Genomic DNA, 26703 nt, shown 5'->3' with positions numbered 1-26703 from the left:
TACTGTCTGGCCTCGGAGCTTTGATAGCCAAGTATTAGGAGCCTTAGAAGGAAAGTGTGTTGCCCTAGCATGCCCACAGGAGAAGGATAACAGAACATATCTATGGTGGTTCTAGAATGGAAAGGCATAAGGGAAAAAAATCAAAAGAAAAAGCTAAAGATTCATGTGTTCTCAGATACTTGGTACAAGCACCTAGTGATTTCACAAGTTTAAGAGCAAACTATGCCTACAGGCTGTTTGGGTGCAGCCTGACCTCTTTGACTGCACTGAAGTAAGCTCTACTTAGCATTTAAAACAGCTGGGAGTGATCACTTTGTGACTGTTTCCTGTAGACACAGGTGAAGTTGATGGAAGATTCAGAGTACCCATTCAAGGCAGAAAATGGCCTGTGTCGCTACTTTCCCCAATCACAATCCGGAGTTTCAATCAAAGATTTTTCTGCATATGACTTCAGGTAAATGACTTGGTTTTTGTGTCTTTATTTGCTACGTAATCTGTGCTGTTTTCAGAATTGATGGTTTGATGGAAGGAACCCTTACCATTACACAATCTTGGTTCAGCACTAACTTCCTACTAAAGAGTTCAAAGGATGATCACAACGGGGTGTCACAGAAGTCTCCTAAGTAGAATCTGCATATTTTTTATGTATCATCACACTAAATATAAGAAACTTAAATGAATAACTTACAAATTAGTTTCAAGCTATACCATATGTCTGCCACCACTCAGAAAATTCACATACTAAGACACAGGAGCTTGTATCAGTCTTAGTATTTGAGTCTGTCCAAAGTCACATTGCATAGCTCACAGATTACATAACAGGAAGCCTTTTGGATCACTATATTCTGGCAGTTCTCAAGGAAGCAACTATTGGAAAACCCAAGCCTATCACATTCAATCTTGGAGCGAAAACTGTAGCACTTAAGATAATTTATGTAGCATGTGTGCTGCATGAATGTGATGAGGATGCAGGACAAGTAAATGCTGGCAAAATGGAAGGAGTGGTGCTGGAAATTTAGAAGAAGTAGAGTAACTTTTAATGAGTTCACATATAAGCAATCTTTAAAATCACATTAAAAATAGGTAGAGAATAGGAATGCTATAGATAGAAGAAGCAACCTACTCCTGGTTCCATTGATGAATGTGTTTTGGATTATTGTGCCATTATTGAAATATCACACAGAATAAAAGAACTCATTCAGACACAGGTATAGAATGCCCTGTGATTTGCTGATGCTTGATGTACATGGCATCTTCCCATGGGAAACAGGCAATCAGGGTAAAAGTAGATACTTGAACCAAACATAACTCTTAAAATCTAGGTATAAGTGCCCAGAGCATTAGAGATTGTCAACCCAGCTCCTGTTTGCAGGAAGGGCCATGGAAAATGACCCTAAAAAACAGAACGTTTCTTCTGTAACTAGCTACATAGGGTTCTGACTACAAATAAGTTGGAGAGCAAGTAGAATAGAGAAAGAGAGTACTCTAGTGCTAAGCAATGCCTACAGCCCAACAACTTCTGTATTTTTTAAAAACATATTCATGGTAAACTCTTAGGCCAGAATCAGGCCTAAGAAAGATCATGAGTTCATTCATTCATTCATTCATTCATTCATTCATGTAACTACTGTCCAGTGTTTACTGTTGGGGATTGGTAGTAAGCAACATAGACAAACTCCCATCCCTGTGGACTGTTCTTTGATGACTGAGACAGACAAATAGAACAAATAGGAACATGTGATATGTTTGGTGTATGAACTTTTAAATAAAACAGTGGGAAGAGAGAGCTTCCAGGGCAGTGGGTCTCAACCTGTGGGTCATGACCCTTTTGGGGTCAAATGACACTTTTACAGGTGTCATATATCATATATTCTGCATTGTAGATATTTATGATTCGCAATTAATAATTTTTAAGCATTGGTGAATGGGACAGACTGAACTAGATATGAGACTACAATTTTAATTTACACTGGGTTGAATTTTAATAACAATAAATATTCATACATTATGAAAGCTTGCTAGATGACATCCAGTGGTTGGAGCATGACAACGAATGTGTCTGAAAATACTGACAGGAAAAAAAGAATAGGATTGGTGCTCACCACAACCTGAAGACCTATATTAAAGGGCCATAGCACTATAATAAAGGTTTGAGAACCACTTCTTTAGGGGAGTACATAGTCCTAAAATGGGCTGACAAAAGGAGCCTCACTGAGGAGTAACTTTTGCAATAATATTCTTATGAAAAGAGCATCCTGAATATTGCTCCAAACAGAGGAAATGGGTGCAGAAGTCCCGAGACAGAGGCCTGCTTAGCATACTTGCAGAGCAAGGAGGAGACAATGTAGTCCAGTGGAGAAAATGTCAAGGCCAGCATATGAGGACCCTTCAGGAGACTAGAAGAGTATGGAATGGGAGTCAGGGCCCATTCTTCTCAGGGGAGCCTGGTACTATACACTTCTTTATGGAAGAGTCTAGACTTTTAGGACATAACAACTTGACTTAACAGAATGAGGTAATAAAGTCTAAGGCAAGAAGAGAGCTACAAGGAAATATCAGAGAAGTTGAGAGATGTAGACAGTGGCCACAAAAAATCTCTTGGCAGTGGGAGAGGAAGGAGACAGCAGGGCAAAGCAATTTGGCTTCAGCCAGAATCTTATCTGTGACTTGAGGCCAATGGCTGAGGAACTCTTGGTCAGAGTCGAGATATACACTTTTGAGCCTCATCAAAACTAATTTCCATAGCCTTATAAGACCCTTTAGTTGAGGGGGCCACTGAGGTAGAGGTGGCCATGCTATCATGATCTCTGGGTTTAATATAGGGTCTGGAAGTCTGACAAACAGCTGGAGTCTCATTCTGAGAAGTAGAGGTATACACTAATATGCTGAGTTCTGGAGATGGTGGGTCTTCCTTGGTATCTGCCTCAGCTATTGGTGGGCACAGCTCTGGTGTATCTATATCACTCTTTCCATCAGATGTGTGTCTGAGACTCGAGGTCTTGGGGCTGTGGACTGCAAGGCTAGGATGAAAATCATGACTATTCGACTCTGAGCCCATTCATCTCACTCTCTAGTTCTGAAATCACAAGCTCTAGTATTCAGTTCTCAAAACATGTCATTCAGGGACCAATGATCTACCCAAATCTCCACAAGACATGGTACAGAAACTGAAAAGAATCATGAAGGTGGGTGTGTGGTTCAAATAAACATCGCCTAGGTTTAAAACAAAACACCATCATGCTAGGCATCTTCCGTGGACTTTTTCTCTCAGAGCCAGGCCTTGTATGACTCAAAGTGGCATGAGGAAATACCTATGCAGATAACTAAAGGGAAGGAAGTGACTATGCACTGCAGTGTGGACCCTGGAGGACATGACAAACTGTTCATCAAGCTCTCAGGAAGAGGAGATAATGTCCACAAAATCACCAGATGTCAGAGAGAGCATTTGCCTTAAACAATAAACCTTGATGACAATAAAATTTAGGAGACTTCTTTGAAGTGTATAGATTTTATAAATTGATGATTTATGGAATAAAACCTAAACACATGGAATCTGGTCTGAAAACTTAACGGCTCTCAGCAATGTAGTTCATATTGGGACTAAATGGGTTGGGAGTGGGACACAGATGCTGTTAACCACAGAGTTTAACTTGGACAAAGCTACACCTATGAAAAACAAATGATGATAATGTCATTTGGTCAGATATCCGAGATCAAATGGAACAGTTATCTGCTGGCTGTGGGGGTGGGCTAGCCTATACCCAATTTGCTAGCACCTTCACTATCTTTTCCTCATCCTGATCAGTCACAGATTGTTACTAAATTATTTCAATGGCTGAATAATTGGTACTGTAGAATGGTTACATGCTGGACTTCTCTGCCTAAATCCTTAGCATCTCTCCTGGTGCCCTTGAAATTAGATTATTGATGAGAGGGGCTTACTCTTTTGTTGTCTTAAGTAGATGGAGAGAGTCGTATTAAGGCAAATATAGAGAATATATTTGAATTACAAAATATTCAAAGAATTTCAAGACAAAAGGGATATATTATGCACTATAACCTAGGCAGAGCTGAACTAGGTCTTGGGTAACTTAGAAGGCAAAGGAAGATTATAAGTTTTGGGTAAACTGCATGAGATTTATTATAGATTTAGTATATATGATATATTATGTATTTCATCCTAGACTTGCTACAGAACATAAAGTCTATTTAATTTTATAGTGTTATGGTTGTAAAGAATATGGTAGATGGCATAATACAATACACATCTGGGTTTGAACCCAGAATTGGAGAAATCCAAGGCCTGTCTTTTGTCTTTGGCTATGATACCATTTTAAAAATTTTATGTCTGACCCCTGTATCTAATAATTGCTGTTCACCAATCATTAAGGCAGAAATTGAAAGTGTGCAAACCAAATCTCAGGTTAATATTTTTGGATGACCTCTTGCATAAAATGAAGGTGCAGTTTCTATTGCAGTCAATTCCACGGTTAGGCTTTTGGAGTGCCTTCCATCTGTGGACTAAGTGTTCTCTTGCTGGAAATTGGCAGTAGCAAGTGAGGTAAGGAAGCATTTACACTGAAAGGTGCTAATACTTAATAGTTTGCTGTAGCAATAAACTACCACATGCTATCTTTATGGCCTGAACAATCAAGTACCATGGTTTCGGTATCCTTCAACCACAAGCTGGCCTCTAAAAAATGTAAATAGTATTTGGCCACACACATTTAGGATAATGGAGGCCAAATATTGTATAACATTAGATTTCTCAGTAAACAATATGTAATAAGTAAATGTAACAAAAGTTTGCTTTGCAATCTTGATAAGTAGCACCTAGTTCTCCTGACATCTTGCTATTTCTTCTGATTTTTTTTGACATATCTTCCAGTGTTTTTCTGAATGAACCTGCATTTTATTTCCTGTATTTAACTTTCTCTGACAAAAAGTGGGCATGGTTATTTGCCAGATATTCATCTCTTGGAGGTGACAGTTTATTTACAAATATCACAACTTTACATATTAATTATTAAAAGGAACCCCACACTCTATCAGGATGCTTACCAGATACAAAACTTTGTATATCTTCTTATAAGCCAGAGTCAGGCTCATGGCAGAGTTCTGGCCAATGAGATCCATGCACATAGAAGTGTTTCTTCCTGGAAATCTCAACAGAGACATAGCTTTTTCTCCTTCCTGTTTTATGCTCCTTGAAATATGTGTTAAATGGCTGGAGGAACAGAAGCCTTGGACCATGAGAAGATCATAGAAGTGAAACCCTGCTTAGCAAGAGATATGCAAAGAGACTGAGAGCCTAACATCCTTAAGTCCCATAGAGCCCTGGACTGTCAGCCTCTCTTGTCTTTTAATATCTGTGCTTACATCGATTTAAAAGATCAGGTTTTTTTGTTTGTTTGTTTTTTGTTTTTGTTTTTAGGGGATTTTTTTGTTTGTTTTTGCTTTTACCTTAAAAGTTAAATACTCTACCTATGCATATCTTCCTTCCATAGTGGCCAGGAGGATGAAATGGCAAAAGCACTTCTGAACTTCGGCCCTTTGGTAGTGATAGTTGATGCAGTGAGCTGGCAGGATTACCTAGGGGGTATAATTCAGCATCACTGCTCCAGTGGGGAGGCAAACCATGCGGTTCTCATCACGGGATTTGATAAAACAGGTAAGTCCGAGTGCATAGAATCCCTCCTGAGATTGGAGCTCTGAACTAGGGCCAAGATGCTCTGCTGCACCTCAGAAGCTGCTTGCCCATGGATGTCTTGGCATTTGGCATACAGCATATCTATCAGGTTTTGATAATCTCCCTCCTTCTGCCCCCCCATGTGGGTGGGGATTGTGTTTTGCTGGGCATTCAATCGTGTGTGTGTGTGTGTGTGTGTGTGTGTGTGTAATACTTCATCTTCTAATTCCCTGGGAATGAGTTTGTCTTGTCATACGTAACTTTGTATTAAACAAAATGAACTCAGACAGATTCTACTGTGTGGAATGAGACAATAAGCACAATTCAAAGTTGCTAAGCTATCTAGATAAAATAATTTCAAGAAAGTAAATATAAATTCTTGTTTTACATTTATATTTTTCTTGCAGCAAATAGATTTATAGCATACCTCAATTTTAAAAACAGAAATGTAATGTTCCTAATTGATGTATGTTTATCAGGGTGAATTAGCATCTTACCTTTGTAGGAAATACTCCATATTGGATGGTGCACAACTCCTGGGGAAACTCCTGGGGAATAGATGGCTATGCACATGTGAAAATGGGAGGTAATGTTTGTGGTAAGTCATGAACTTGTGTTGAATATTCTGGGCTAAATATGAAGGGCTTGACATACCTGAATGAATTCAGGCTTCCAATGGGTTCAGTGCCCTTTAGTATTAATTTTTTGCTTAGCCTATTTAAAAAAATGAAGTTTTTCATAATGTACTCTTAAACCCATATTCATTTTAAAATAAAAAATTGTGTATATATGTTAAAACATAAAATATAATAATAATTTAACAAAGGCAACCACTTCCAAAAAAACAGATTATACACTCCACTTAGGAGACTGGACTTCTTCAGAACCATGTCTCTACTTCAAATTCCTTTTTTTATAATGTATGAATTCCCTTATTGCTCAAGACAGTAAAGAGTAGCTGAGGATGTGTGTCAGTGGTAGAGCACTTGCACACATGATCAAGGCCATGGGTGTGATCCCTGACATTGCAAAGGCAAGGAAAACATGAAAGGAAACAACAAATTAGGAATCGTTTTTTCTTAGTGTGGAAGTATGAAAATCGGAGTGAGCCTCACACTTGTTTTTACTTACTTTGCAACCTGTCACCTGCAAAACGCTTGTAAAATGCCTACAGAAACTGCAAAGCTTACCAAATACACAGTTGGCATTATATTGTATAACAAGCCTAACAAAAACAAATGGAAAGAGCTGGAAACAAATGGATAAGCTGATGTTGAAACCTGGATTCAGGATTGTAGTGTGAGATTTGGTCTGGAAAACATTCATATTTTCTGAATCTAGTTAGAATTAAGCTAAATTGAATATAGAAACACTGATTTCTCATTGTAATGAGTTCTATCATTGTGACACACAAATCTTTGCAACGTGCAGGCCCTTCAAGATTGTGAGAAAGGTCAAGAGTTACAGCAAAATTTGAGAGTAGGTGTTTGCTTTAATCTGGTGATTGTTGTGCTCCTACTCCACAGCATAGAGTATATGCAAATCAATTACTAACCTGTCCAATTAGACAGTGAAATGGTTTCTATATTGGAAACAGACAATGTCACAGAATACAGCCAACCACTTAGGGTCCTGCTGCTCAGTGGATATCATGGCTGCTTTTGTGTTACTGGAACTTTCAGAAGAGGGGCTGCTATGCATGCCCCCCTGCTGCTGACTCTCACAGTCTCTTAATGTGGCTAGTATGTGCTCAAAATTGTGTTCAAAGCTCTGAACATGAATGTAAGGCCTGGGGAGCTCAATGGACACAGTGCAAATGGTGGTTGATAATTGCCTGCATTTCACATTGGCCTTTTCTAGCCTCCAAGATACTTTCTTCCTTCTACATTCTTTCACAGTCTGAGTCTCCAGAGGCCTTCCTGGTTACTGGGTGTCCTGGGGGTCCAAATCCTTCCTGAGCATGTTTCCTGAACATTGTATACCTAGTGCTGTCCACATTATTCCATTAAACAATGGCAAAAGGCAGAAACTATTCCATGATCCTAGGAAATTTCCTGATTATTGGTCAGTAAAATGAAATCCAGTTTTCAAATGGGCAGTAACACACATGAAATTCATGAAAATTTATTAAACTTCAGGGCCGTACAAATCTTATATACATTCATTTATTCAGCTAGCAAGTAGTTTGGGAGTTGATTTTTTTTAAACAAAATTCTTAACTATCTCTCCTTGTGTTTGCCTTTAAGCTTACCTTGCTTTTACTGACAGCTGACCATTAAATTATTTGGTTAATGGATATTAACTCAGACTAAATCTAAATGAAAGTTAAATTTTGCAAAGCAAATCATTTAAAGAAAACTGATTGCTATTAATACTTTTTTCTTTTCTACTTTTTTGCTTTAGGCATTGCAGACTCTGTCTCTGTTGTCTTTGTGTGATCACGTGATGGAGTCATCATGAGACAACTATAAAAACGAAGCTCTTCATAGTAAGATCTAATATAATACTTAAGTCTGAGCATTATTCACTGTCAAGTTTCAACAACTGCCTACAGGAGGTTCTAAGAGCAAGCTAGCATTTTTTAAACAATGGTAGGTCATCTCATTCTTGCAGAAAGATGGACAAAGTTCATAGGAATCACACAACCCCACCCTGCCACCTCCATCACATGGGCCTGCAAGGAAATCTGGAACAGTGTGGAATTCTAAGAGCTTGGTGGGATCAGAAGTCACATCAAGCCCTCCATCTGGAAGCAGTTGGGATTTTTGCTTCCTTTTTGTCTTTCTGGCTGTTTATTGCATTGAAATACTTGGGTTGGATCAAAGAAGGCATCAGAATTTGTTTTCATTTGTTATTTATAGTCACCAGCCATAGATGACCTCATCTACTAGAACTCTCAATCTAAGGCAGTGTGTATCTTACAATCACAGCAGCCTTCTGAGAGGGCTTGCCATGCATATGGATTTGAAATATCAATTGTTTTTCTTCAGCAAATGACCTTACCCTATACATTAGAACAATTATGAATAAAGAAGAAATGTGAAAGTCCCTTCTTCAGAGAGACAACCCAACTGAATTAAATGAAGCACATGGCAGCTATGTGATAGGAAGTAACCTATGCTGCTTCCTGTGAGGAAGAATTTCTAGAAGGCTTCACTGTCGAGGATCCAATACATTTAGCTTCTTGCCTTCTTCTCTCTGTAGTAGAGAACAAAGTATTTTCCACATTTTCTACCTCTCTTGTTCTTCACTGAAGAAATCCCATGTGTTGCTGGTGGTTTACCTTCCAGTCCAAAAGAACTCAGTCCCATTATTGGCATTCCATTTCTATTCCCCAATCACTTATTTAAAAAATTCTCTGACATCTGGTAGGCCCACTCACTTTGCTCTTTGTTCATGTCCTTCACTACAATACCAGAATCAAGAACAAAACTTGTTCTTCTTCCTGTTCCAGGGAGAGGCAATCTCAAAAGAATTTGCAGAGACTGGAGTATGAAAAACTAGGAGAAGACAGTTCTTAGTATTCCCAGTGCTTAGGATAGAGCAGTCTAATTATTCAAGGAGTCCAGAGAGGAATTAAGTTCAGCTATGGTTTTTGTTACTGACTTTCAATATGTTATCAGTGTTTTCTGGTATCCGGTTTCAAATACAAAGGAAGTTTTAAATTTTCATGATTGTTACCCTGAAAGTATTCTGGATTTTTATAACATTTATAATAAAAAACAAAGAACTTATTCTTAAATGTGTCATTTATAATCTATCATTATTTGTGAATACTAATAGATAGTTAATAATATTGATATGCTTTACATTCATATTTCCTTAGATACAAATCCATACATGCAGTGTGGTTTTCTTCTTAGACACTTTCAACCCCACCATATCTGAGATACACCTCATCATCCTCCCAAAGCTGCCTTCACTGCCCAGTGGTCCTTTGCTCCTTACAACTTTTTTCTGTCAGGAACATTGCTATTGTGTAACACTCAATAAAGTCAAAGGAATTAGGTACTCAATCAAGTCAACTCTGCCTTAGAACCTATTCCTTCCTCTTTCTGGGAGGTACATATTTTATTGTCTCTCATTTCCACTATTTAGTTGTCTCTAGCCAACCTCAAATTACAAACTAAGACAGATTATACAGAAATATTGAGTTTATTGTTCCATAATGTATGCTACTGGGGATGTACTTGACTGAGGGAAGATGGGATTTTACAGGTAAAATGAAGAAAAATTATTAAGCTGTTCTGTTCTGAAATAACTTCCCTCAGCTACAGAGATCCACATCAAACTTGACTAAGTGGTCACCAGGCAGATCTCTTCACAAAAACTTTATGGTTTTGTTTTAGTATGAAGTTATGATGATCTTTGGTGTAATGTAGTTCAAATACTCTTTTGTAATAGTTTTATATATATATATATATATATATATATATATATATATATATATTTCCCTTTTCATGACTTCACAGCTTTATTACTTTTGTTTTCTCATTAGAGCCTGATATAAGTAACTCTTTTTGGTTCTGACAATATTTATTAGTCACTAAACTCAATGACCTTTAACCCAGTGGCTCCCACACTATAATGTCCAGATCAGAATCCAGATTGCTGTTAAAAAATGCTATTATAATGTATTTACTGTATTTCCCAAGATTTATACCTCCAAAATGATGTTATCATTTTACTCTGGAGTTTTAAACCACTAGGAATCCCCTGATGCCTGTAAGACAGCATGCAAATATTTACAAATGAGCTTCATGGAGAGCATCACTGTCAGGGGCCATATAATATTTTGGAAATATATTCCACCCAGCCAAGAGTTCTGAGAGCTCAGAATTTCTATTGCCTTTTAGATGCCAGTTGATATGCAGCTGGATGGCCTGGCCTAGGTGGTTTATAGCTCCTATTCTAAATGAATCTATATCCACCCTGAGGACCAGTGAGACTGCTGGTGTGGGGTACCTGAGGACTTGAGTACCAGCTGCAAAGAAGTGTCTCTAGGATTAAGGGAAATATTTGCTACCAGCCCTTTATACATGATAATATATGTCTACTGCCATTGCCCTTACCTTTGAATGGTTACTTAAGATGATGCTACAATAAACCGTGGCCTTCAGTGTTAACTGGGAGACTTCCTGATATAACCAGATGTCTCTGTCTTGTCTTTAATGCCTTGGAGAGTTAGCATATCCCAAGTCCATACTCCTCCATTCAGAGTCGAACCCAGGGCTGTTGGGCTGGTTCCAATCATAGCCCAGAAGACGTCGGTCCATAATAAATGGCCCCTGCAACGTGGGGCTAATACATACTGGACCACGACACATCACTCTACCTTTATGTCCTCTGTAGGTGAGTGATGACTTATCTACCTTGGCTTGTGTGTGCTCCAGTCCCAGAAAGCCAGAGGCAGAGCAGGTCACTTCATGACTTAATACTTAGGAGTCATACTGAAAATCATCCACACATCCTGGAAGTGATTTCACAAGGTCCCCACTGCAAGTGTTAAATCAATCAACTTTATAGTGACTTTGAAATCCCACTGATAGTTGCCATGAAAGTGGCTCTCCAGCCCCCAGAGCAAAGGGTAATGGAGCCCAGTGGAGGAACCACCAGCACAAATTACTGTGATATTTACGTTAAGAATTATTGAGTCTTTTGAAAAAAGAAACTTCTTCCAATAGTATACAGATTAGTCACCAAGAAATATAGATGTAAAGAACCCAGTCATTGAATCTATTAGAGAAACATAAACTTTGACAGGTAAACTTTATTCCAAGACTCTAAGGCATTTGAGTCATGGAACAGCTATTTACATGCTTTCTGATGAGAAGAAACAAAGCTTAAAAAATAAGTATTGCCCATTTAGGCAGAAACCCCTGTTTCTGTTGGAGTATATCACAGTGCACAGCTAGCAAAGGACAAATTCAGCACTTGCTCTTTAGCTTACTGATTTCTGAGATTTGTCTTTAGTCCCTATGATATTTGCCTTTGAATTTTTATCTGTTTAACTACCATTGTGTATAATGTAAGCACATGCATGAGTGTGCACACATGCACACATTACATATACACAAGCCATGTAACTGAAAGCCACCATCATCTTCCTTTTTACATCCATGAAATACTAATTCCAGGAACCCCACAGGTACCAAAGTCCATGAATGCTCAAGTCTTATATGCAAAATGTTCATTTGTTTAGATATAATTTAGGCATGCCTTTCTCAAGACTCTTAAGTTATTTCTAGTTTAGCTGTAATACAAAGAAAAAAATGTGTGCTATCATTATGTAGAGGACACTGACAGAAAGTCTGCATAAGAACTGTATTTCTCGTTCTGCACTTTAAAAATTGCAACATAGATAGATCCATAATGCAGAACTTTGGACACAGATGGTCCTATATTATGTGCATATTACAGAGTAGCTGAACATGATCCTTATAGTGTTTAACTGAGACCGATTATAGTGTGCTTTCAAGCACATCCCGGCTCTTGGAAATAACTTGTTAAATCTAAGCTTAAATCTTTAGAAAACTTAACACAATATTTTGTAGTCTCTCCCATATCAGCAACTTAATGAAATGCCATCAACAGCCAAGCCAGGCTTGAAAAAAGAAGACTAAGACTCAAGTCTAAGATAAACCCTGAGCATCATGTTTTTTATTAGGAATGTTTGCTGTTTAGTCAGTTGGCCTGTTGAGTGGGTTGGAAAGATCTTTCCTCCATAGAGAACTGCTACTTAATTCTATAGCAGTTGTATATGTTAGCGCTGACCATGCCCCAGTGCAGGCACTGGGGCAGGAAAAATCACCTTTGTCAATCTCAGGGACCATAGTGTAAGGAAGAAAAGTAGTCTATGACAGCTAATACTGACACAGAATACAGAAGAGCATTGTCAAAACATTTCAGGAGCAGCACATTCCAAGAGCTGAACTGGGTTCCTGTGCTGTATTTCTTAAGTGCCATTGAGTTCTGAGAGATGGTGAAATAATAATCCAACAGTATCACTCAGGTCAAGCTTCAGAAAAGCTTCTGCTGCTGCTCAAGTTTCCCAACAAAACCATGTTTTACAAGCAATGCACAGCCAAAACCTAAATATATTATTTAAAGTTTTATTTGAATAAATTTTATATGGAATGACAGTATTTATTGCATATATAATATAAAGTAAGTGCTCAATAAGCTTTATAAAGCATGACACAGTGAGATAAGAATTATATAAAGTGGTAAGTATCAGGGTAAATTGAGCTTTAACAGGAATACATTGTATGTATGATGATGCTAACATTTTACTGTATTATTTCTCATCATAGTAGTTAATTTTACATCATAACAATACACAAGATTATAAAATTGTTTCCAAGATTGCACTAGAACACCATGTCACTGAGCTCCATATATAAATACATTACTCCAAACATGTATTCATAAAAACTTATAAATTAAAAGACAGACTAAGAACGTTGTAGTTTTCCCAGATGTTCAGAATAATTTAATCTGATTCATCACTGCTGAAGTAAGAGCTGTCGCAGTACTCAGCTGTGTAAAGGAATTTGTGAATGATTGGATTCATCTTTGGTATCCAGTGTCGGGGAACCAGGTATGTTGAGAGGTTAAATAAATCCACAAACACCTTGTACCTGTCACTGGAAACATGCATGCAATCTACATATTAGATTGTTGATAATAAAAATTAAAAATATTCTATTCCATAATTTTTCTAATATATTTCCCATAAAAAATATCCAACCTTATATCTTATATGTCACATATATTATGTATAGGTTGGTTTGTAGGTAGTATTGGTACTAATATTATGTAACTTTCAATCACATCCCAGATTAATGTTTATAAATAGTTAGGTGTTTGATTCAGACCAGAGTGATCCAATTTAGACCTAAAGTCATTTTTGTGATATGGTTTTCATGTAGTTAGGGTTGTGTCCTTATTTCTTATTTGTTGAAAGATTTATTTTTATTAATTTTTAAATAATGTTTATGTGCATGTCTGTATGTGGGTAAGTGTGTGTGAGTGAAGGTACTGGAAAAGCCAGAGGTGTTATTCTCCTGGATTTCAAGTTACATGCAATCATAAGCTAACTTACTTGAGTGTTGGGAATTAAATTCTAGAGGAGCAGAAAATATTTTTAACTACTGAGACATCGTTTTAGGCTCCTTACTATTTATTGTAAAAGGTGGTATATAAAGTAATACATTTAAAAAATGGATTTCTTAGTTGTTCATTGGAAAGTATTTCCTAACTGCAAAGTGGCTATCATATGACTTTTATGAAGGATTAATAAATTTAAATGTCATCTTGCCTTCATTAAAAATATTTGAAGAGTGGTTTTCATATGAAAATTGATTTTCTGTTTGCTAGCCAGCTATGTGAAATGATAGTTTTAAAACAGAAAAATCTGTTAAAGTTTTAGAAAGGAAGAAATTTTGCCTTTGTAGTCAACTAAATCTGGTTTGGAATTCTGCTTCAATCACTTGTAACATATGAGACCATGGATATGAAGCTGAAGAGTCTAACTCTATGAAATAAAATCCACAATACTTCCTCTGGCCAGGACATTGTGAGGATTAAATGAGATGATACACTAGAAACATTGTCCAGGTTAATCATGTCCATGTAAATATGCAAATGCAAATATCTGTATTTTCCCATGGTCTTAAGTTACCCCTGTGAAAGGGTCCTTGGACCTCCAAGGGGTTGCAACCCACATATTGAGAACAACTATTCTATACTAGTGCCAATTTGGCAGCCATTGATCCCAGAACACCTTTTTGTCACAGGATGAAATGATGAGGTTCTATAGCTGAGAATTTTATACAATCATCTTGAGTTTCCATAGGAATATTGGTATTTAACTAAATGTGCTGTTATCAGTTCAGACAGAGGGAAGTGTAACTTTTCCTGAACAGACCTGTAAACACCAAGACTTGCTAACTTCTACCATGGTGAGAAGTCCTAACTTACCTCACAGTTGAGCGTAGGTAGTGATAGCCTGAGGATCCCCCGGTGCCAGCCTTGGTGCCCAACATCCTGTGCACCATGCACACATGGTTATCTAGGCAAACACACAAATGTACTGTGTGAATATTTTTCTGCCATTAGCTCCACAGTGTTCTAAAACCAAAGGGTTGGTAATGATTATTGCTTCAGCAAAAGCTGACACCTTATCACTTAGCCAGATGGAAAGGTCAAAGGTGAGCACCAGAGGAGACCATCAGGCTGCCTAGCAACCCTGTGGCTTAGGCAACATGCATTTTACTTCATTCTTTGCTGCTTTTAGCTTGTTAGCACAGTAACAGGGAGCCAGGGCCACATAATAGCTTTCATGAGTCCTTTACATTTGTTTTTCTGTGGGATCCTTCCTCCAGGAAAAAATAAAAATAAAAACAATTTGAAATTATCCACCAGAGGTCATCATGTAAAGTTATAGGGAGGGATGGAGAACCTAAGGGGTGATTAAGAAAAAGAAAACATTCTATGCTTTCTCTCATTCTGGCCTGGCCTTAGTAATACATACATGAACATGCAAAGGTGGCCATGTGTAGGGAAGAAGGCACCAGATAGGAAGGCATGCAGAGGGGAAGTTAGCAGCAGAGCCAAAGTAAGGTACAATGATGAGTGCGTATGTAAATATGATGAAACCCATTCACTCCAACACAAACCAAAAATTAACTAAAAACTTACAAGATAAAACATAGCAGATCATTTTATTTCTTAAAAGGCACTGGCATGGGAATGAAGATATTGTATATTGACACTAACACAAATACAAATTTTGCTTTTCCTTTTGATTCTAAAAGGAAATAAAGCATTTTCTCGATGCCTCAAATGTGGTAAAGGCACAAAGGGAGGGCAAGGAGACCAGGTGGAGGAGTACTTACATCTCCATTTGGTCATGAGTGTGTCTATATCCATAAGCGAGGTCAGCAACTGGAAAGGTACCTGGAATCGAGGCTCCTCCCTACAAAAAACAGTAGGAAGTCCTACTGATTGAGACTCCAATGCACCAAGACAAGTCAGAGTGTCTGTGGGTTGGCCCTAGTAAACTCAGTATTTAGGAGCTGTACTACCTTCAGATTATTCTCTCAGTTTTTGTTTCCTTACCTCAAAATAAGTGTGGGGTGCACTATTCACTGCCAGCATTTGTGTGAAGTCTAGAAAGTTTCATGTAATATGTATGAGGTAACCATCCAGACAGTGCTGCCTAATCATATCTTACTTGAAGGAAGATATATACAGTATCTTAAACAGAATGCTAACAATAATCAAATGTTTCTGAACGGATAGTAAGACATGAAAACAGATCATTTCTATGTCCCCTACTTTGCTTGGATTTCTTTTATCTAAGCCATCAACATTCTTGATACATATTTTACTTAGGACATCCATTTATTTCAAAATGAGAAAGCAAAGCTAAAAGATTTAGTTTCTTCTGATTCTGAAGGGACAGATTTGAGAGAAGTTGAAAATTAAAACTTTCAACTGAAATAAATTCTATAAAAAGTCCCTTGAAGGCTGTTTGGCAATGTAATCCTCCCTGGTCTGAACACATGTTCATGAGCCCTGAGGAGAAGGTGAACATAACACCCAGGGAACCCTGAAAACATTTTAAAGAGGAAAGAAATTTTATATGAAACCATTGACCGAGTAGACCACTGGCTATGAGACATTCTCAATTGCCCACTTTTCTTTTTATTTTAGTTTTTAATTGCATTTCCTTTATGTAGGGGTGGGCCAAGTTATGTGCGTTCCATGGCTGGAACATCTTTGGAAGCCAGGAGATAATTGGAGGGAGTCGATTCTCTCCTTCTACTATGAAGGTGGTAGGAATCAAACTCAGGTTATACAGCTGATCAGCAAGTGCCTTCACCCAATCACCCATCTCACTACCCTCAAATTTTCATTTGATAAAACAGACAAATCTCTGAAACTATTTTTCATGAAATAATTATTTCATAATTGGATATCTAAGAAAAGATTAGCTTTTGCCTTTCTGGGTACCTAATGACTGAAACCCAATGTTTTCTATAATTAAAAGACAATGCTGTCTGCACATGTACATAAACAGCTAACTGCATGAATAAAGTCAGACTTGTCATTTACAATAAATATTTTCTCTGTTTTCTCCAAAAACTGAATTAAATTTTGATTGTACTTTATAAACCATATCTCCTTGACATATCCTCCATATTTACTCTTCAGTTTCCCTTCTGTTTTCTTTTTTTAAATTTTCTTTTTACCTGTAAAAATATATCATCAGTGCTCCCTGGAGTGCACGGTATGACAATCGTCGTTCACCTGTAATATATGTAGCAGGTTTTCAGCATTAAAATCTCTCTTTTGCACAAGGCCTAAGCATGCCCTATGCTAGGATAGGATTTTAACCACTGAGCTAGAGTTCACAGCAAGGTTCAATTAGATAGACAATTTAAACCAATCATGTTAATTTGAATTATCATCTTAAATAATTAAATGTTTTAGGTCTTTTCAGAGACAAAATAAACTACCATTTAGTTTAAGTTTTTGTTCCTTAGCTTGAATTTAGTAATCTATGGCTCTAATAGCAAATTAATTAATATATTATCTCTATATTTAATGGCATATATATATATATATATATATATATATATATATATATATATATATATTATTGTAGTGTCTCAAATGTGTTCAGTGATATATTAGGACAGCCTGATATAATGAGTGGGTAATTCTCGTGGCATAGGTATTTTCCTGTTGAAACAATACAGTGGTGCACCATTCAAAAACTAAACAAGATTCACTTTCTTCCCCATTTGTAATTGTTTGTTTGTTTGTTTGTTTATTTGTTTTGGATGTGGTGTTCCACGTTTGCAATCCTGGTACTCAAGAGCTGAGATAGGATCATGGATTTAAAGCCAACCTGAACTACATAATAATAGCCTATCTGAAACCAAAGAAAAAGTAATTTTTCTAATTCACATAAAATAGTTTCCTTAGTTTTAGAGGTCACAGTGATTATATAGGAGTGTGGCATGTAAACTAAAACATGCTTCACCTCTCATTATGGGAACAAAAGTTTAGCCATGTTTTCTTGAGGGTTTTTAGATAATGGAGCCTAGCAAGTGTTTGGTGGTAACCTCATGGCGCTGCTACACTCTGTACTGTGCTATAAAAAGTAGTAATTACATCTATCTTGCTTATTTCTAAAATCTTTTTGAGGAACTTTACAATAAAACTTTCCCTTGGCACCCTTACCTGTAGCACATAGTATGAAAATGTTTGCTAGTGTCTTGTAACTATACCAAACTATCGAGCTTGTAAATGAAGGGCTGTCAGACACAATATTTACTCACTTCTTCCTTCTCTAAGTGGAAAAACAGTTGTCATCAGATGTCCCCCAAGTTAGGCTTCATAGCTAGGCATGTAACATTTTATTTTTCATTCTCATGCATATATCCTTGAGGTATATGACCCTTAAAACAACACACCTACCTTTACTTAGGAGATGTTCATGGTGCTTCTCATCAAACAAGCATAGTAGCACCTCTTTCTGCTTCCGGTACTCAGCCATCTGTTCTTCTTTCTCTTCAGACTCTTTCTTAGCCTTAAGGGAAAATATTGCTTTAGCCTTCCCAAGCAGAGAACAGGATGCTGTTTTAAAATGCTTCTCTTAGGAGAAATAGACTCTTAGCCTATAACAAAGGTGCACCTTAAGTATTTATCATTACATCAAGCACTACAATGTGAAAGGTAAGGTCTTACGAAAAGGAATCTTCCATATACTTGCTGTTCTCTTATTTTACTTATATTTAAATGATTTAATAATATTAAGTATTCTTCCTAAAAATCTTAGAAAATAGTACTTCTTAATCATAAATCTATTGATTCTTTATTGACTACCACAGTCTATAAATGCAGTTTCTTAAATATGGTTTAAATTATGTTCTTATGTAGTTACTATCTTTTGATTGGTCAAAGCAAGTCTGCTTTATCTGCACACCCACTTGCAATTGGCGATTTGGACTGTAACAGACCAGTTGGCCCAATTATCCTCAATCCATCAGAGCAAGCACCTTGTGGTGAAAGCCTGTGATTATTCATTGATTAAAGAAATCATCACAGGAAGGTGGCCAACATAAAATGGTGAGCAAAAATTTAATTACCTCACCTCAAAGACATTATCTTGTAGGAATAAGATGTGATGGAATTAGTCACCCAAGCATAGCATTGTGATTAGGGACAGCATTATACAGGAACAGTAGCATCACCATAGGGAGTGATAGCAGTAAGAAGGTTGGCAAAAAAATAGAAAGCTCTACCTGGTGACAAACATTTTAAACTGAGAGGATTCAGAATACTGAGCTCAGCTACTGGGAGATGCCCAGTAGATTTCCACCATGTGATGTATTAAAAGCATTAGGATCCATGTCATCGTTGTTTATCTTTTTCTTGAAAACAGGAAGTATACATGAAAAATTTTAGGCAAGAGGGTGAAGTCACCAGGTTTGCATTTTGGAAAGACAACTAAGACTGCAGCCTGGAAAATGAACTGAAAGGTCCCTACAATGGGGAAGGGATGGGACAATGAAGAGACTTTCTATTTAGTGGAAATCCATGCTGAAATCATGGTGGTAGGTGGAAAAAATCTGTGAAAGCTATTCGAAGATAAAGTTGGCAGTGTTCAGAGATCCCTCAAAAACATTGTTGAGGGGACCTGAGATGGCCCTGTGGTTAAAATCACTTGTTCTTGTAGAGGATCAATGGTTCACTGTTATTGAATTGCTTTAAAACATGAATATATCATGATAGTCCTTTGAGTTAGGTATCCTTACTTTCTATTTTTGCCTACAAGAAAAGTTATGCAAGAACTTACAAGTTTATTTATTGTCACAGAGGTCCATAGTGAAGATGGAAGTTGAGCACATATCACATGACTTTTGTGTTTTGAAAATCCTTTCTCAAAGTGGCAAAGTTGAATAACTAGAGATGCTGAGTCATGAAGACAGGGTGAAAGACCTCTACTATGAAAGAAAAATTGGAAACAATCTCATTAAATAAAATAAAGAACAAATTGATATTGTCTGTGGCCAATGGAAAGGATCCAGCAGAAGCATCAGCAAATGTTACAAGGTTAAATATATTTTCCTAGTTTCTCTCTCCTATGCCAGTGTGCCTTGAAGTGATCACAATATATAATTTCAACAAGGATAAAAATTATATCAATACTAGCTGTTTGCCACAGGTAAAAATCTTTGTTTATAACATAGGTCTTAATTTGACTTCATGTTTATCCTTGTGAATAAAGTTAAGTAAATCATGTAATATATAATCCAAGAAGAGACATTTGTGGAAGACAGATTATAAATAAAATTATGAGAATAGCAGACAACTTATGATTAAATTTATAACCCTTTTCACAAGAAGTTTATGGCACGAATTCATAATTACCTGTATCCTTAGAAATTCCTCTTCCAGTCCTTTCAGGATATTTTCTTCAAACTTCCCCCAGAAGTTAAATCCATGTGGCTCTAAACCAGGTGTTCTTTCCAGCCATGCCTTAAGTAAATAATTATTTAGGTGAGTACCTAGTAAACATAAACATTTAACATCTTCATAATTTTGAGAAACTTGTTAAGACTTTGTGCAGTGTCCACTGAGGCCAGAAGAGAGCAATAAATGTCCCGGAGCTGTTGTGAGCTACTTATGGGGGTGCTGGGGACCAAGCTGCCATCCTTTGGAAGAGCAGTAAGTGCTTTTAACCACTGCGCCATCTCTCCAGCCTCTGCTGCAATCACTCAGAGATTGCAAATGACCCTGTAGCCTGGAAATCAATCTGACTTTATAAACGCTTATTGTTTCTTACTCACCTTGCATTTAGTTTTGAATTGGCTTTTTGTTCGCTTTACTCATTCTTACTAAGGTTTCCAATAATAGATAAGCAATAATAGCCTAATTTCTTACACTAACACCACTCTGTAAATTAAGGGCAGAATGTAATTCACTAGAGAAAAAAAGTAACTTTCAAAGAGGAAAGCTTAGCAACGAAAGTCAAGACAAACTTTGTATCATGTTATCACAAAAACAAAATTAATCATTCATAAACACTTTTCATAAATTCCCAGAAAATTTGGATAAAGGAACTTTTGTGATTATAACATTCTTAGTAATTTAATTATTAAAAATTCTCTGTATAATTTTCAATTGAGCTATATTTCAGAGAAACAAATAATCAAACACAATCAAGGCAAAAAATCAGGTAATTGCGTATTTGATAGGTTAATTTAATGAGATGATGAAGTTCTTAGATACTGACTTACAATTATATAAATCTTGTTGAATATAGCAATAAGATTCTTAGTATCTTAAATAATTTAGTAGGCTTAATTACAGGTTTAATAGGGTTGTCTTCCTGTCTTTGTTTATTATGAAAGTAACCCTATTTTGATAAGAGTGTTTGAATTCTGATGCAGCAGAACCTAAGTTGGCAAAAGGTTGGAGCTGTACTTGGGAGGTGGTGCAGATGCCCCTACCTCCACCAGTTGCAGCAGGGTCTGCTCGTGCTCTGATCTCAGCAGCATCTCGTTGTCCTCATCTCTGAAGTTATCGCGATAGTGTCTCCTGTTGTAAGGGACTCTCAGGCTCTGAAGAACACCTATCTTATTTTCTAGCAGCCGGAACTGTAAACTCTGGAAGCCTGAGGCTGGAGATAGGTACTCTCTGAGAATAAAGGCGAGAAGGGAGAGTGGGGAAGAGCAAGGGAAAGATGAGATTGTACAGCCCTGTACGGTTCCATGCAAAGAGAGGGTTTGTCAGAATATCTATCAGAAGCAAAAAGCCACCTGGGCTTCTACCTAAGAAGACTCTTACATAAATAAAAAATAAGACACTTAAGCATCGTTGTCACCGTGAACTACTCTGAAGTTGGATAGTTTCCAGTTATGAAATGTCATATATTTTAATATGTGTAAAACATATTTTATTGTAATTAATTTATAGACATAGTAGATTATATACATTTTCCGTATGGATATATTGGATAAATATACCCATAAACAGTAGTGTGCATCTGTGTCATACTTTTCTAAGAGAAAAGACAGGTGGACGTTAGGAAATTGTGTTTTCCACAGTGGCAAAAGATTATATACAAATATTATTTAATCCCTCCTTCTAGGGCTAATCATGGATATTATCATCCATCTTCCTATCCAGATGAGCATTAGTGAGATAAAGCAAGTACAAACAATGAGATGCTGCCCAACACAGACAAAGATGTGACTAAACCATCAAGAGCCTTACATCTTCTAACTCCATAAGTGATACTGACCTTTTAATTTCTTAAACGCCACCACAAATAATTTGTCTTCTTTTTCTCCTCTCCCCCTCCCAGTCTTTCACTCTCTCTCTCTTTGCTTTGAAACTTGTTTGGAATGTTGCCTATGACACCATATGATGGAGCCAGCTTAAATTTCTTGAGAAAATTTCTTCTCTAATTTTAGGAAAAAAATTCTTGCATGTGTGCTTTTTAAAGATGTAAGTCCATATTCTGATGATGCAGATATGAAAATGCACACACATATACAGATGGTTGTATATGTTTGGAAGGTTAGAGCTAAAACTGACAGTATATAATGAAATACTGACATTTTGGTTGACATATTTATTTATATACCACTGAAATTTCTTGCATTTTAATATTGTGAGCTATTTAAGCCATTTCATGTTCAATATCCTTTACTGAGAAAACCATGATGATAAACTGAAATTAGTTGATCATCTACTTTTTTATCTAAAAATGAGACATGGGATGTTTTTCACCACTTATCAAATATGTTGTGATCTAAGCCATCAGTGTCCTTCCGGGCCTAATGGAATAGGCTTCTCCTTTCATTCCACACACTTCCTTCTTTTTACAGAACCAGAATGAGAGGGTGAGCCCCATTACATTCTAAACTGGGAAGTGCACACCTGAAGTCATTGAAGTCCAAGGCAGTCATTGTTTCCAGCACAGAGAACTGCTGCACCAGGAGCTTGAAGATGACCACCACACGGTGCATCCGAGTCATCACCTTCAGCATATTCCTCTCATCCCTGACCTGATGTGGAAGGAAGAAACCCCAAGTAGTCAGTTGGATTGTGAGAAGTTACCAAATAGATTATGAATGGCAACGTATTTCTATCAGTTGTCTGTAAATATTAACAGAAACAGCTGTAACTAAAATTTACCACACCTATTTGTGAAGATAATACAATGTTGGGCAGCATGCAAGAGATTTCTACAAATTGGAAATTCTCTATTCTTAAAGCAGATGCATGCTAGAAGCTATCCAGGAGATCCACTCCCTCTGACTTCAAAGCATGTTTCTGCTTTTTTGTTTTGGAGAAGAAAGTTCAAAGTACCAGAGGGACTTCCAGGAAAGCATTAGATAAACAATAACTCTATTAATCTACTCTTCACTGAAAACTCATGAAAGGGTGGGGGGGGGGATGAACTGGAGCTTATTGAGTAGAGGTTCAGAGCTGGAACCTATGGCAGTGCCTTGAGTCTCAGGGATAGGAGGAGATGGGAAATGAGTTCGTGCAATTGCTCTCTCCTAGTCCCTGAATGCTGTTCTGCCTTCTCTCATCTGTTGTCTTCCTATTCTTTCCCCTTCTTTTCTTCCTCTTCTGACTCTTCCTTTTTCATTTCTTTAATCCAGCCTGTCTTACCTTCCTTCCACCAATCTCACCATAGGTAAAACTCAGTAGAAATAGAATTGTATTACCTGTTACGGGATCATTACAAATTACGCTGGTGACCTACTCCATTTATAGCAACATCTTAAGGAGACCAGTGTATCATTTAAAAGGACTTTAAGACTTGAAATATGATGAAACTTCCCAGAGAGAATCTCCAAAACCTCTTCAGTCTTTTCAGTATTTTGTCAAATATTAGTTAAAGTTTTCACTTCATGCTTTCTATATGCTTATAAAATGTATACAAACTCATTTTAATGACATTGCAACTTACATGGCCATTTTGAAAAATCTCACGAACAGAATCTAGTTCCCAGAGGATTTGTTTAAACCAGAGTTCATAAGCTGCAATTTTAAAAAAAATCAGTTAGAAAGTTACAGGTGCCTCTTTGACTATCATTATATGGCAGATACTTATAAGACATTGAAGAGTGTAACTTTAAAATGAATAAATCCATTTTGTGCTATAAATTTTAGTCATCTTAATTTTTCAAATTTCTGGTATATTGGATATTTTACTTTATTCTGTATTTTCATTACTATTACAGTGACTCTTCCTAACAGACATATTTGTTTAGGTCTTTTAGGATAACACACACAAACTATTCTCACTGCATGCGTGGACACCTGGTTCTCAGCTTCACCCCTTCACTGAGAGATTAGCAATCACAAGTTTAGATGAAGGACTGTAAGTTCTTATATTTGTAAATCAAGGTTTTGTTGTTGTTGTTTGCTTGGGGGTTCTTGGGTTTTGGCTCTTAGTTATTTACACAACTCTTGGGACTCCTGGCTCAAGGCAGATGAGAAAGCAAACAGCTGAATGACCAAACAGTACCAGTGAATCTTCATGCTAATCACATTGTGAACTGAGAGACCCCTTGTCTTCTAAGTGAGTCAGCCTCACACAGAACAACAAAAATTTAAGGAAAAAATAAACAAATGTAAAATAGATATAATAAAATGATCTGACACTTCTCTGTCATTAATTCATTCATTATTAGTGTTTTCTGATGTTAGCTACCCAGGGAAGTCAGAACCCATTTGAACCAAGGACAAGAACTCATCGAAAGGGAAAAGTATTTGAGTGTGTAGACGAGAGCAGAGCTCCCAGACAGACACATAACATAACACAGAACTGACAACCACACAGCAAGCATTCTTAATATTTGGTGGTCATGAGCCTTTAAACATACATATTTGTGAAAATGTACATGCAATCTCAGCACTCAAGGCCCCTCTGAAGATACAGATTGCTAGCCTGAATACCACTATGCAGAAAATTAGAGATCTGAAAAATATTACCAAATATAAAACTGTGAGTTTTTGCTTAATACTACATTTTTATAAAATTATATGTGTTTGTAGAAACAAAGAAGGAATGGATTGGGGAGGCAGAGGGGAGGTAGGGTGAGGGACTGGAAGGAAAGGAGGAAGGGGAAACCTGTTGAGATGCAAAATAAATGAAAAAATAGTCCATAAAAATTTAAAAAACATAAATGCAAAAACCTTTAACATATTTGTAATAAATTAAAAGGACTTATTTCTGGAAAGTAGGTTTTTCAATGCTCATAAAAACAAAAAAATAGCATGTTATCTTGCAAATCCTCTTTAAAATTTCAAGAGCCAAAAAGTTTCTCCCAAATTCAGAACGAAGCAGGAGTCCCATACTCTAACTGGCAGTAAGGGAACATGAAGATGACCGATGAATGCTCAAAGAGGTTCTTATGAGATTTTATATGACACAGAAATTTCTCAAGTGTACCTAATGAGTATGATTCCTTGGTCTTTTACTACCTTACAGACGAAGTGGCTATTGCTCACTGGTGATGAATCATTACAAAAATAGTTGTTCCCCAACCCTTAGGTCTTACCTTGATGAGTTATAATAAAAAGGTGTTCATCATGGATTTTATTCCCTTTTATCTCACTTTGAAGTTCTTGTGCGTTCAAAATTTTTTCCAACTTTAAATGAGAAAACGAGAAGATTGATTTTGAGATTTTAGATCTGGATTTCAGAAATACACATCTTAGCTAGCAAATGCCATGGCCCTGAAATGAGTGTGATGGGAGTAGACCCATTGTTTGGCCAGCTGCACATCTGCAATGCTTTCCTAGCCTTCCTTCAAAAAGCTCCTGGAAATTCTTACATTTTTATCAATTGTTCTCACAAAACCATTTAAAAAAGAATCAAGATTTTTCATCTGAAATTTTTAAGCTGAATATTAGCCATAATGACCTCCAAATTCTTCGCTGAAAGCTCTCTTATTTACTGGTGATTTCGAAAAAGTTCTGTGTACCTTTATCATTTCTGTTCTGTGATGAGAAATTTGAGGACTTTTTCAGAAGTCTGGGATTCTGACCAGATCTTTTTATACGTACTGAGCAATGCCTGTCTGTCATCTGCATCATAGTTTATCTTTCACAATCTTCTGTCTAAATACAGAACTTTTGGCTCTTGCCTTACCTCTTATGGGGAGGTACATTTCACCCCTTAACTTGCTGTAACAAATTTGAAAGAACATAGATATGTAACAAATAGTTAAGTCCTAAGGTTTGGAAAACTATTGATGACTGAGAAAAGACAGGCAAGGGAACGGCCATGTCAGCCAAAGCTGACAATAGCAATTAACTCCAGTGAAGACTTGCCACCTACCTGTAAGTAGTTCCCATAGATAAGTCCTCCTTTGCTGGCTCTGTTGACACCAGTTTGAGCATCATTGTCTTCTTCACTGTCTTCTACAGATAATTTTTTCAAAGAATATCTGTAGTTTGAGCAAATGATATTAAAAGGGAGCTTGAAGAAACACAGTGACCATAATATAAGCTATTATAATTTTGTCACTATTTCTATTTTGTTTATTAATAAGTGAAGAAAATAGAAATAAGCAAGGTGATTTTTAAACCCAGAAATGTAACTGTTTACAGGCCAAGGTTCTAAAGGCCCCCTCCATTTGAACAGAGATAAGCACTCACCCCACAGTGTTTCCCAAAAATGGGCACCCACTCATGGTACTGAGGTGTCTCAGGAGCACACAAGTTTGCTACACCAGTGACAGCATCTACCTTCCCAGATATTTTAGTGCTGCCTTTTATGTATCCTGATTACCAGCCCTAGCCAATCAGCACTCAGCTTACACTCTTAGCCAGGCTCTCATTTGAACTGGTTCATAGCTGAACCTCTGTAACTGGAAGGTGGATTTGTGTTGGGTACAGCTTGTTTGCTAGAAGAGTAAGCCAAATCAAACCCTCTGACTAGCCAAGTTGTGCTTTTATATCCAACA

The 26703-nt window shown here is 37.0% G+C and overlaps 2 protein-coding genes across 2 annotated transcripts in view; one reads left to right on the top strand and one right to left on the bottom strand.

Annotated features, from left to right (window-relative positions):
- Ctso (cathepsin O) overlaps nt 1-9423 on the top strand; it is a 33421-nt gene extending 23998 nt beyond the window's left edge. Inside the window, exons 5-8 of the mRNA XM_027392925.2 lie at nt 333-454; nt 5508-5671; nt 6195-6287; nt 8093-9423. Of these exons, the coding sequence (XP_027248726.1) occupies nt 333-454; nt 5508-5671; nt 6195-6287; nt 8093-8127 (414 nt within the window). The 3' untranslated portion in view covers nt 8128-9423. The remainder of the gene's footprint in view (nt 1-332; nt 455-5507; nt 5672-6194; nt 6288-8092) is intronic.
- A 3730-nt stretch (nt 9424-13153) lies between these two features.
- Tdo2 (tryptophan 2,3-dioxygenase) lies at nt 13154-26430 on the bottom strand. Its single transcript, XM_027392926.2, has 12 exons — nt 26396-26430; nt 26076-26184; nt 25294-25384; nt 23697-23767; nt 22655-22782; nt 21220-21406; nt 20138-20245; nt 18182-18293; nt 16948-17005; nt 15589-15668; nt 14672-14762; nt 13154-13335 (listed from the first exon to the last, which is right to left on the bottom strand). Exons 1-12 carry the CDS (start codon nt 26428-26430, stop codon nt 13182-13184), a joined length of 1224 nt encoding a protein of 407 aa, XP_027248727.1. The 3' UTR covers nt 13154-13181.
- Between the last annotated feature and the right edge of the window lie 273 nt (nt 26431-26703).

The sequence above is a fragment of the Cricetulus griseus genome, assembly GCF_003668045.3.
Source record: "Cricetulus griseus strain 17A/GY chromosome 1 unlocalized genomic scaffold, alternate assembly CriGri-PICRH-1.0 chr1_0, whole genome shotgun sequence".
Classification (NCBI taxonomy): domain Eukaryota; kingdom Metazoa; phylum Chordata; class Mammalia; order Rodentia; family Cricetidae; genus Cricetulus; species Cricetulus griseus.
The sequence above is the reverse complement of the archived record's forward strand: the minus strand, read 5'-3'. Positions and strand labels throughout refer to the sequence as shown.

Excerpts from the sequence above, each read along its gene's own strand:
- Tdo2 (XM_027392926.2), bottom strand. The coding sequence starts at position 26,430 with ATGAGTGGGTGCCCATTTTTGGGAAACACTGTGGG. Across the intron at positions 26,185-26,395 it reads TTTTTGGGAAACACTGTGGG|ATATTCTTTGAAAAAATTAT; the intron begins GTGAGTGCTTAT and ends CTCAAACTACAG. Across the intron at positions 15,669-16,947 it reads CTGATGATATATTTTTACAG|GGAGGAGCCTCGATTCCAGG; the intron begins GTAAAAAGAAAA and ends TGTTTTTTGTAG.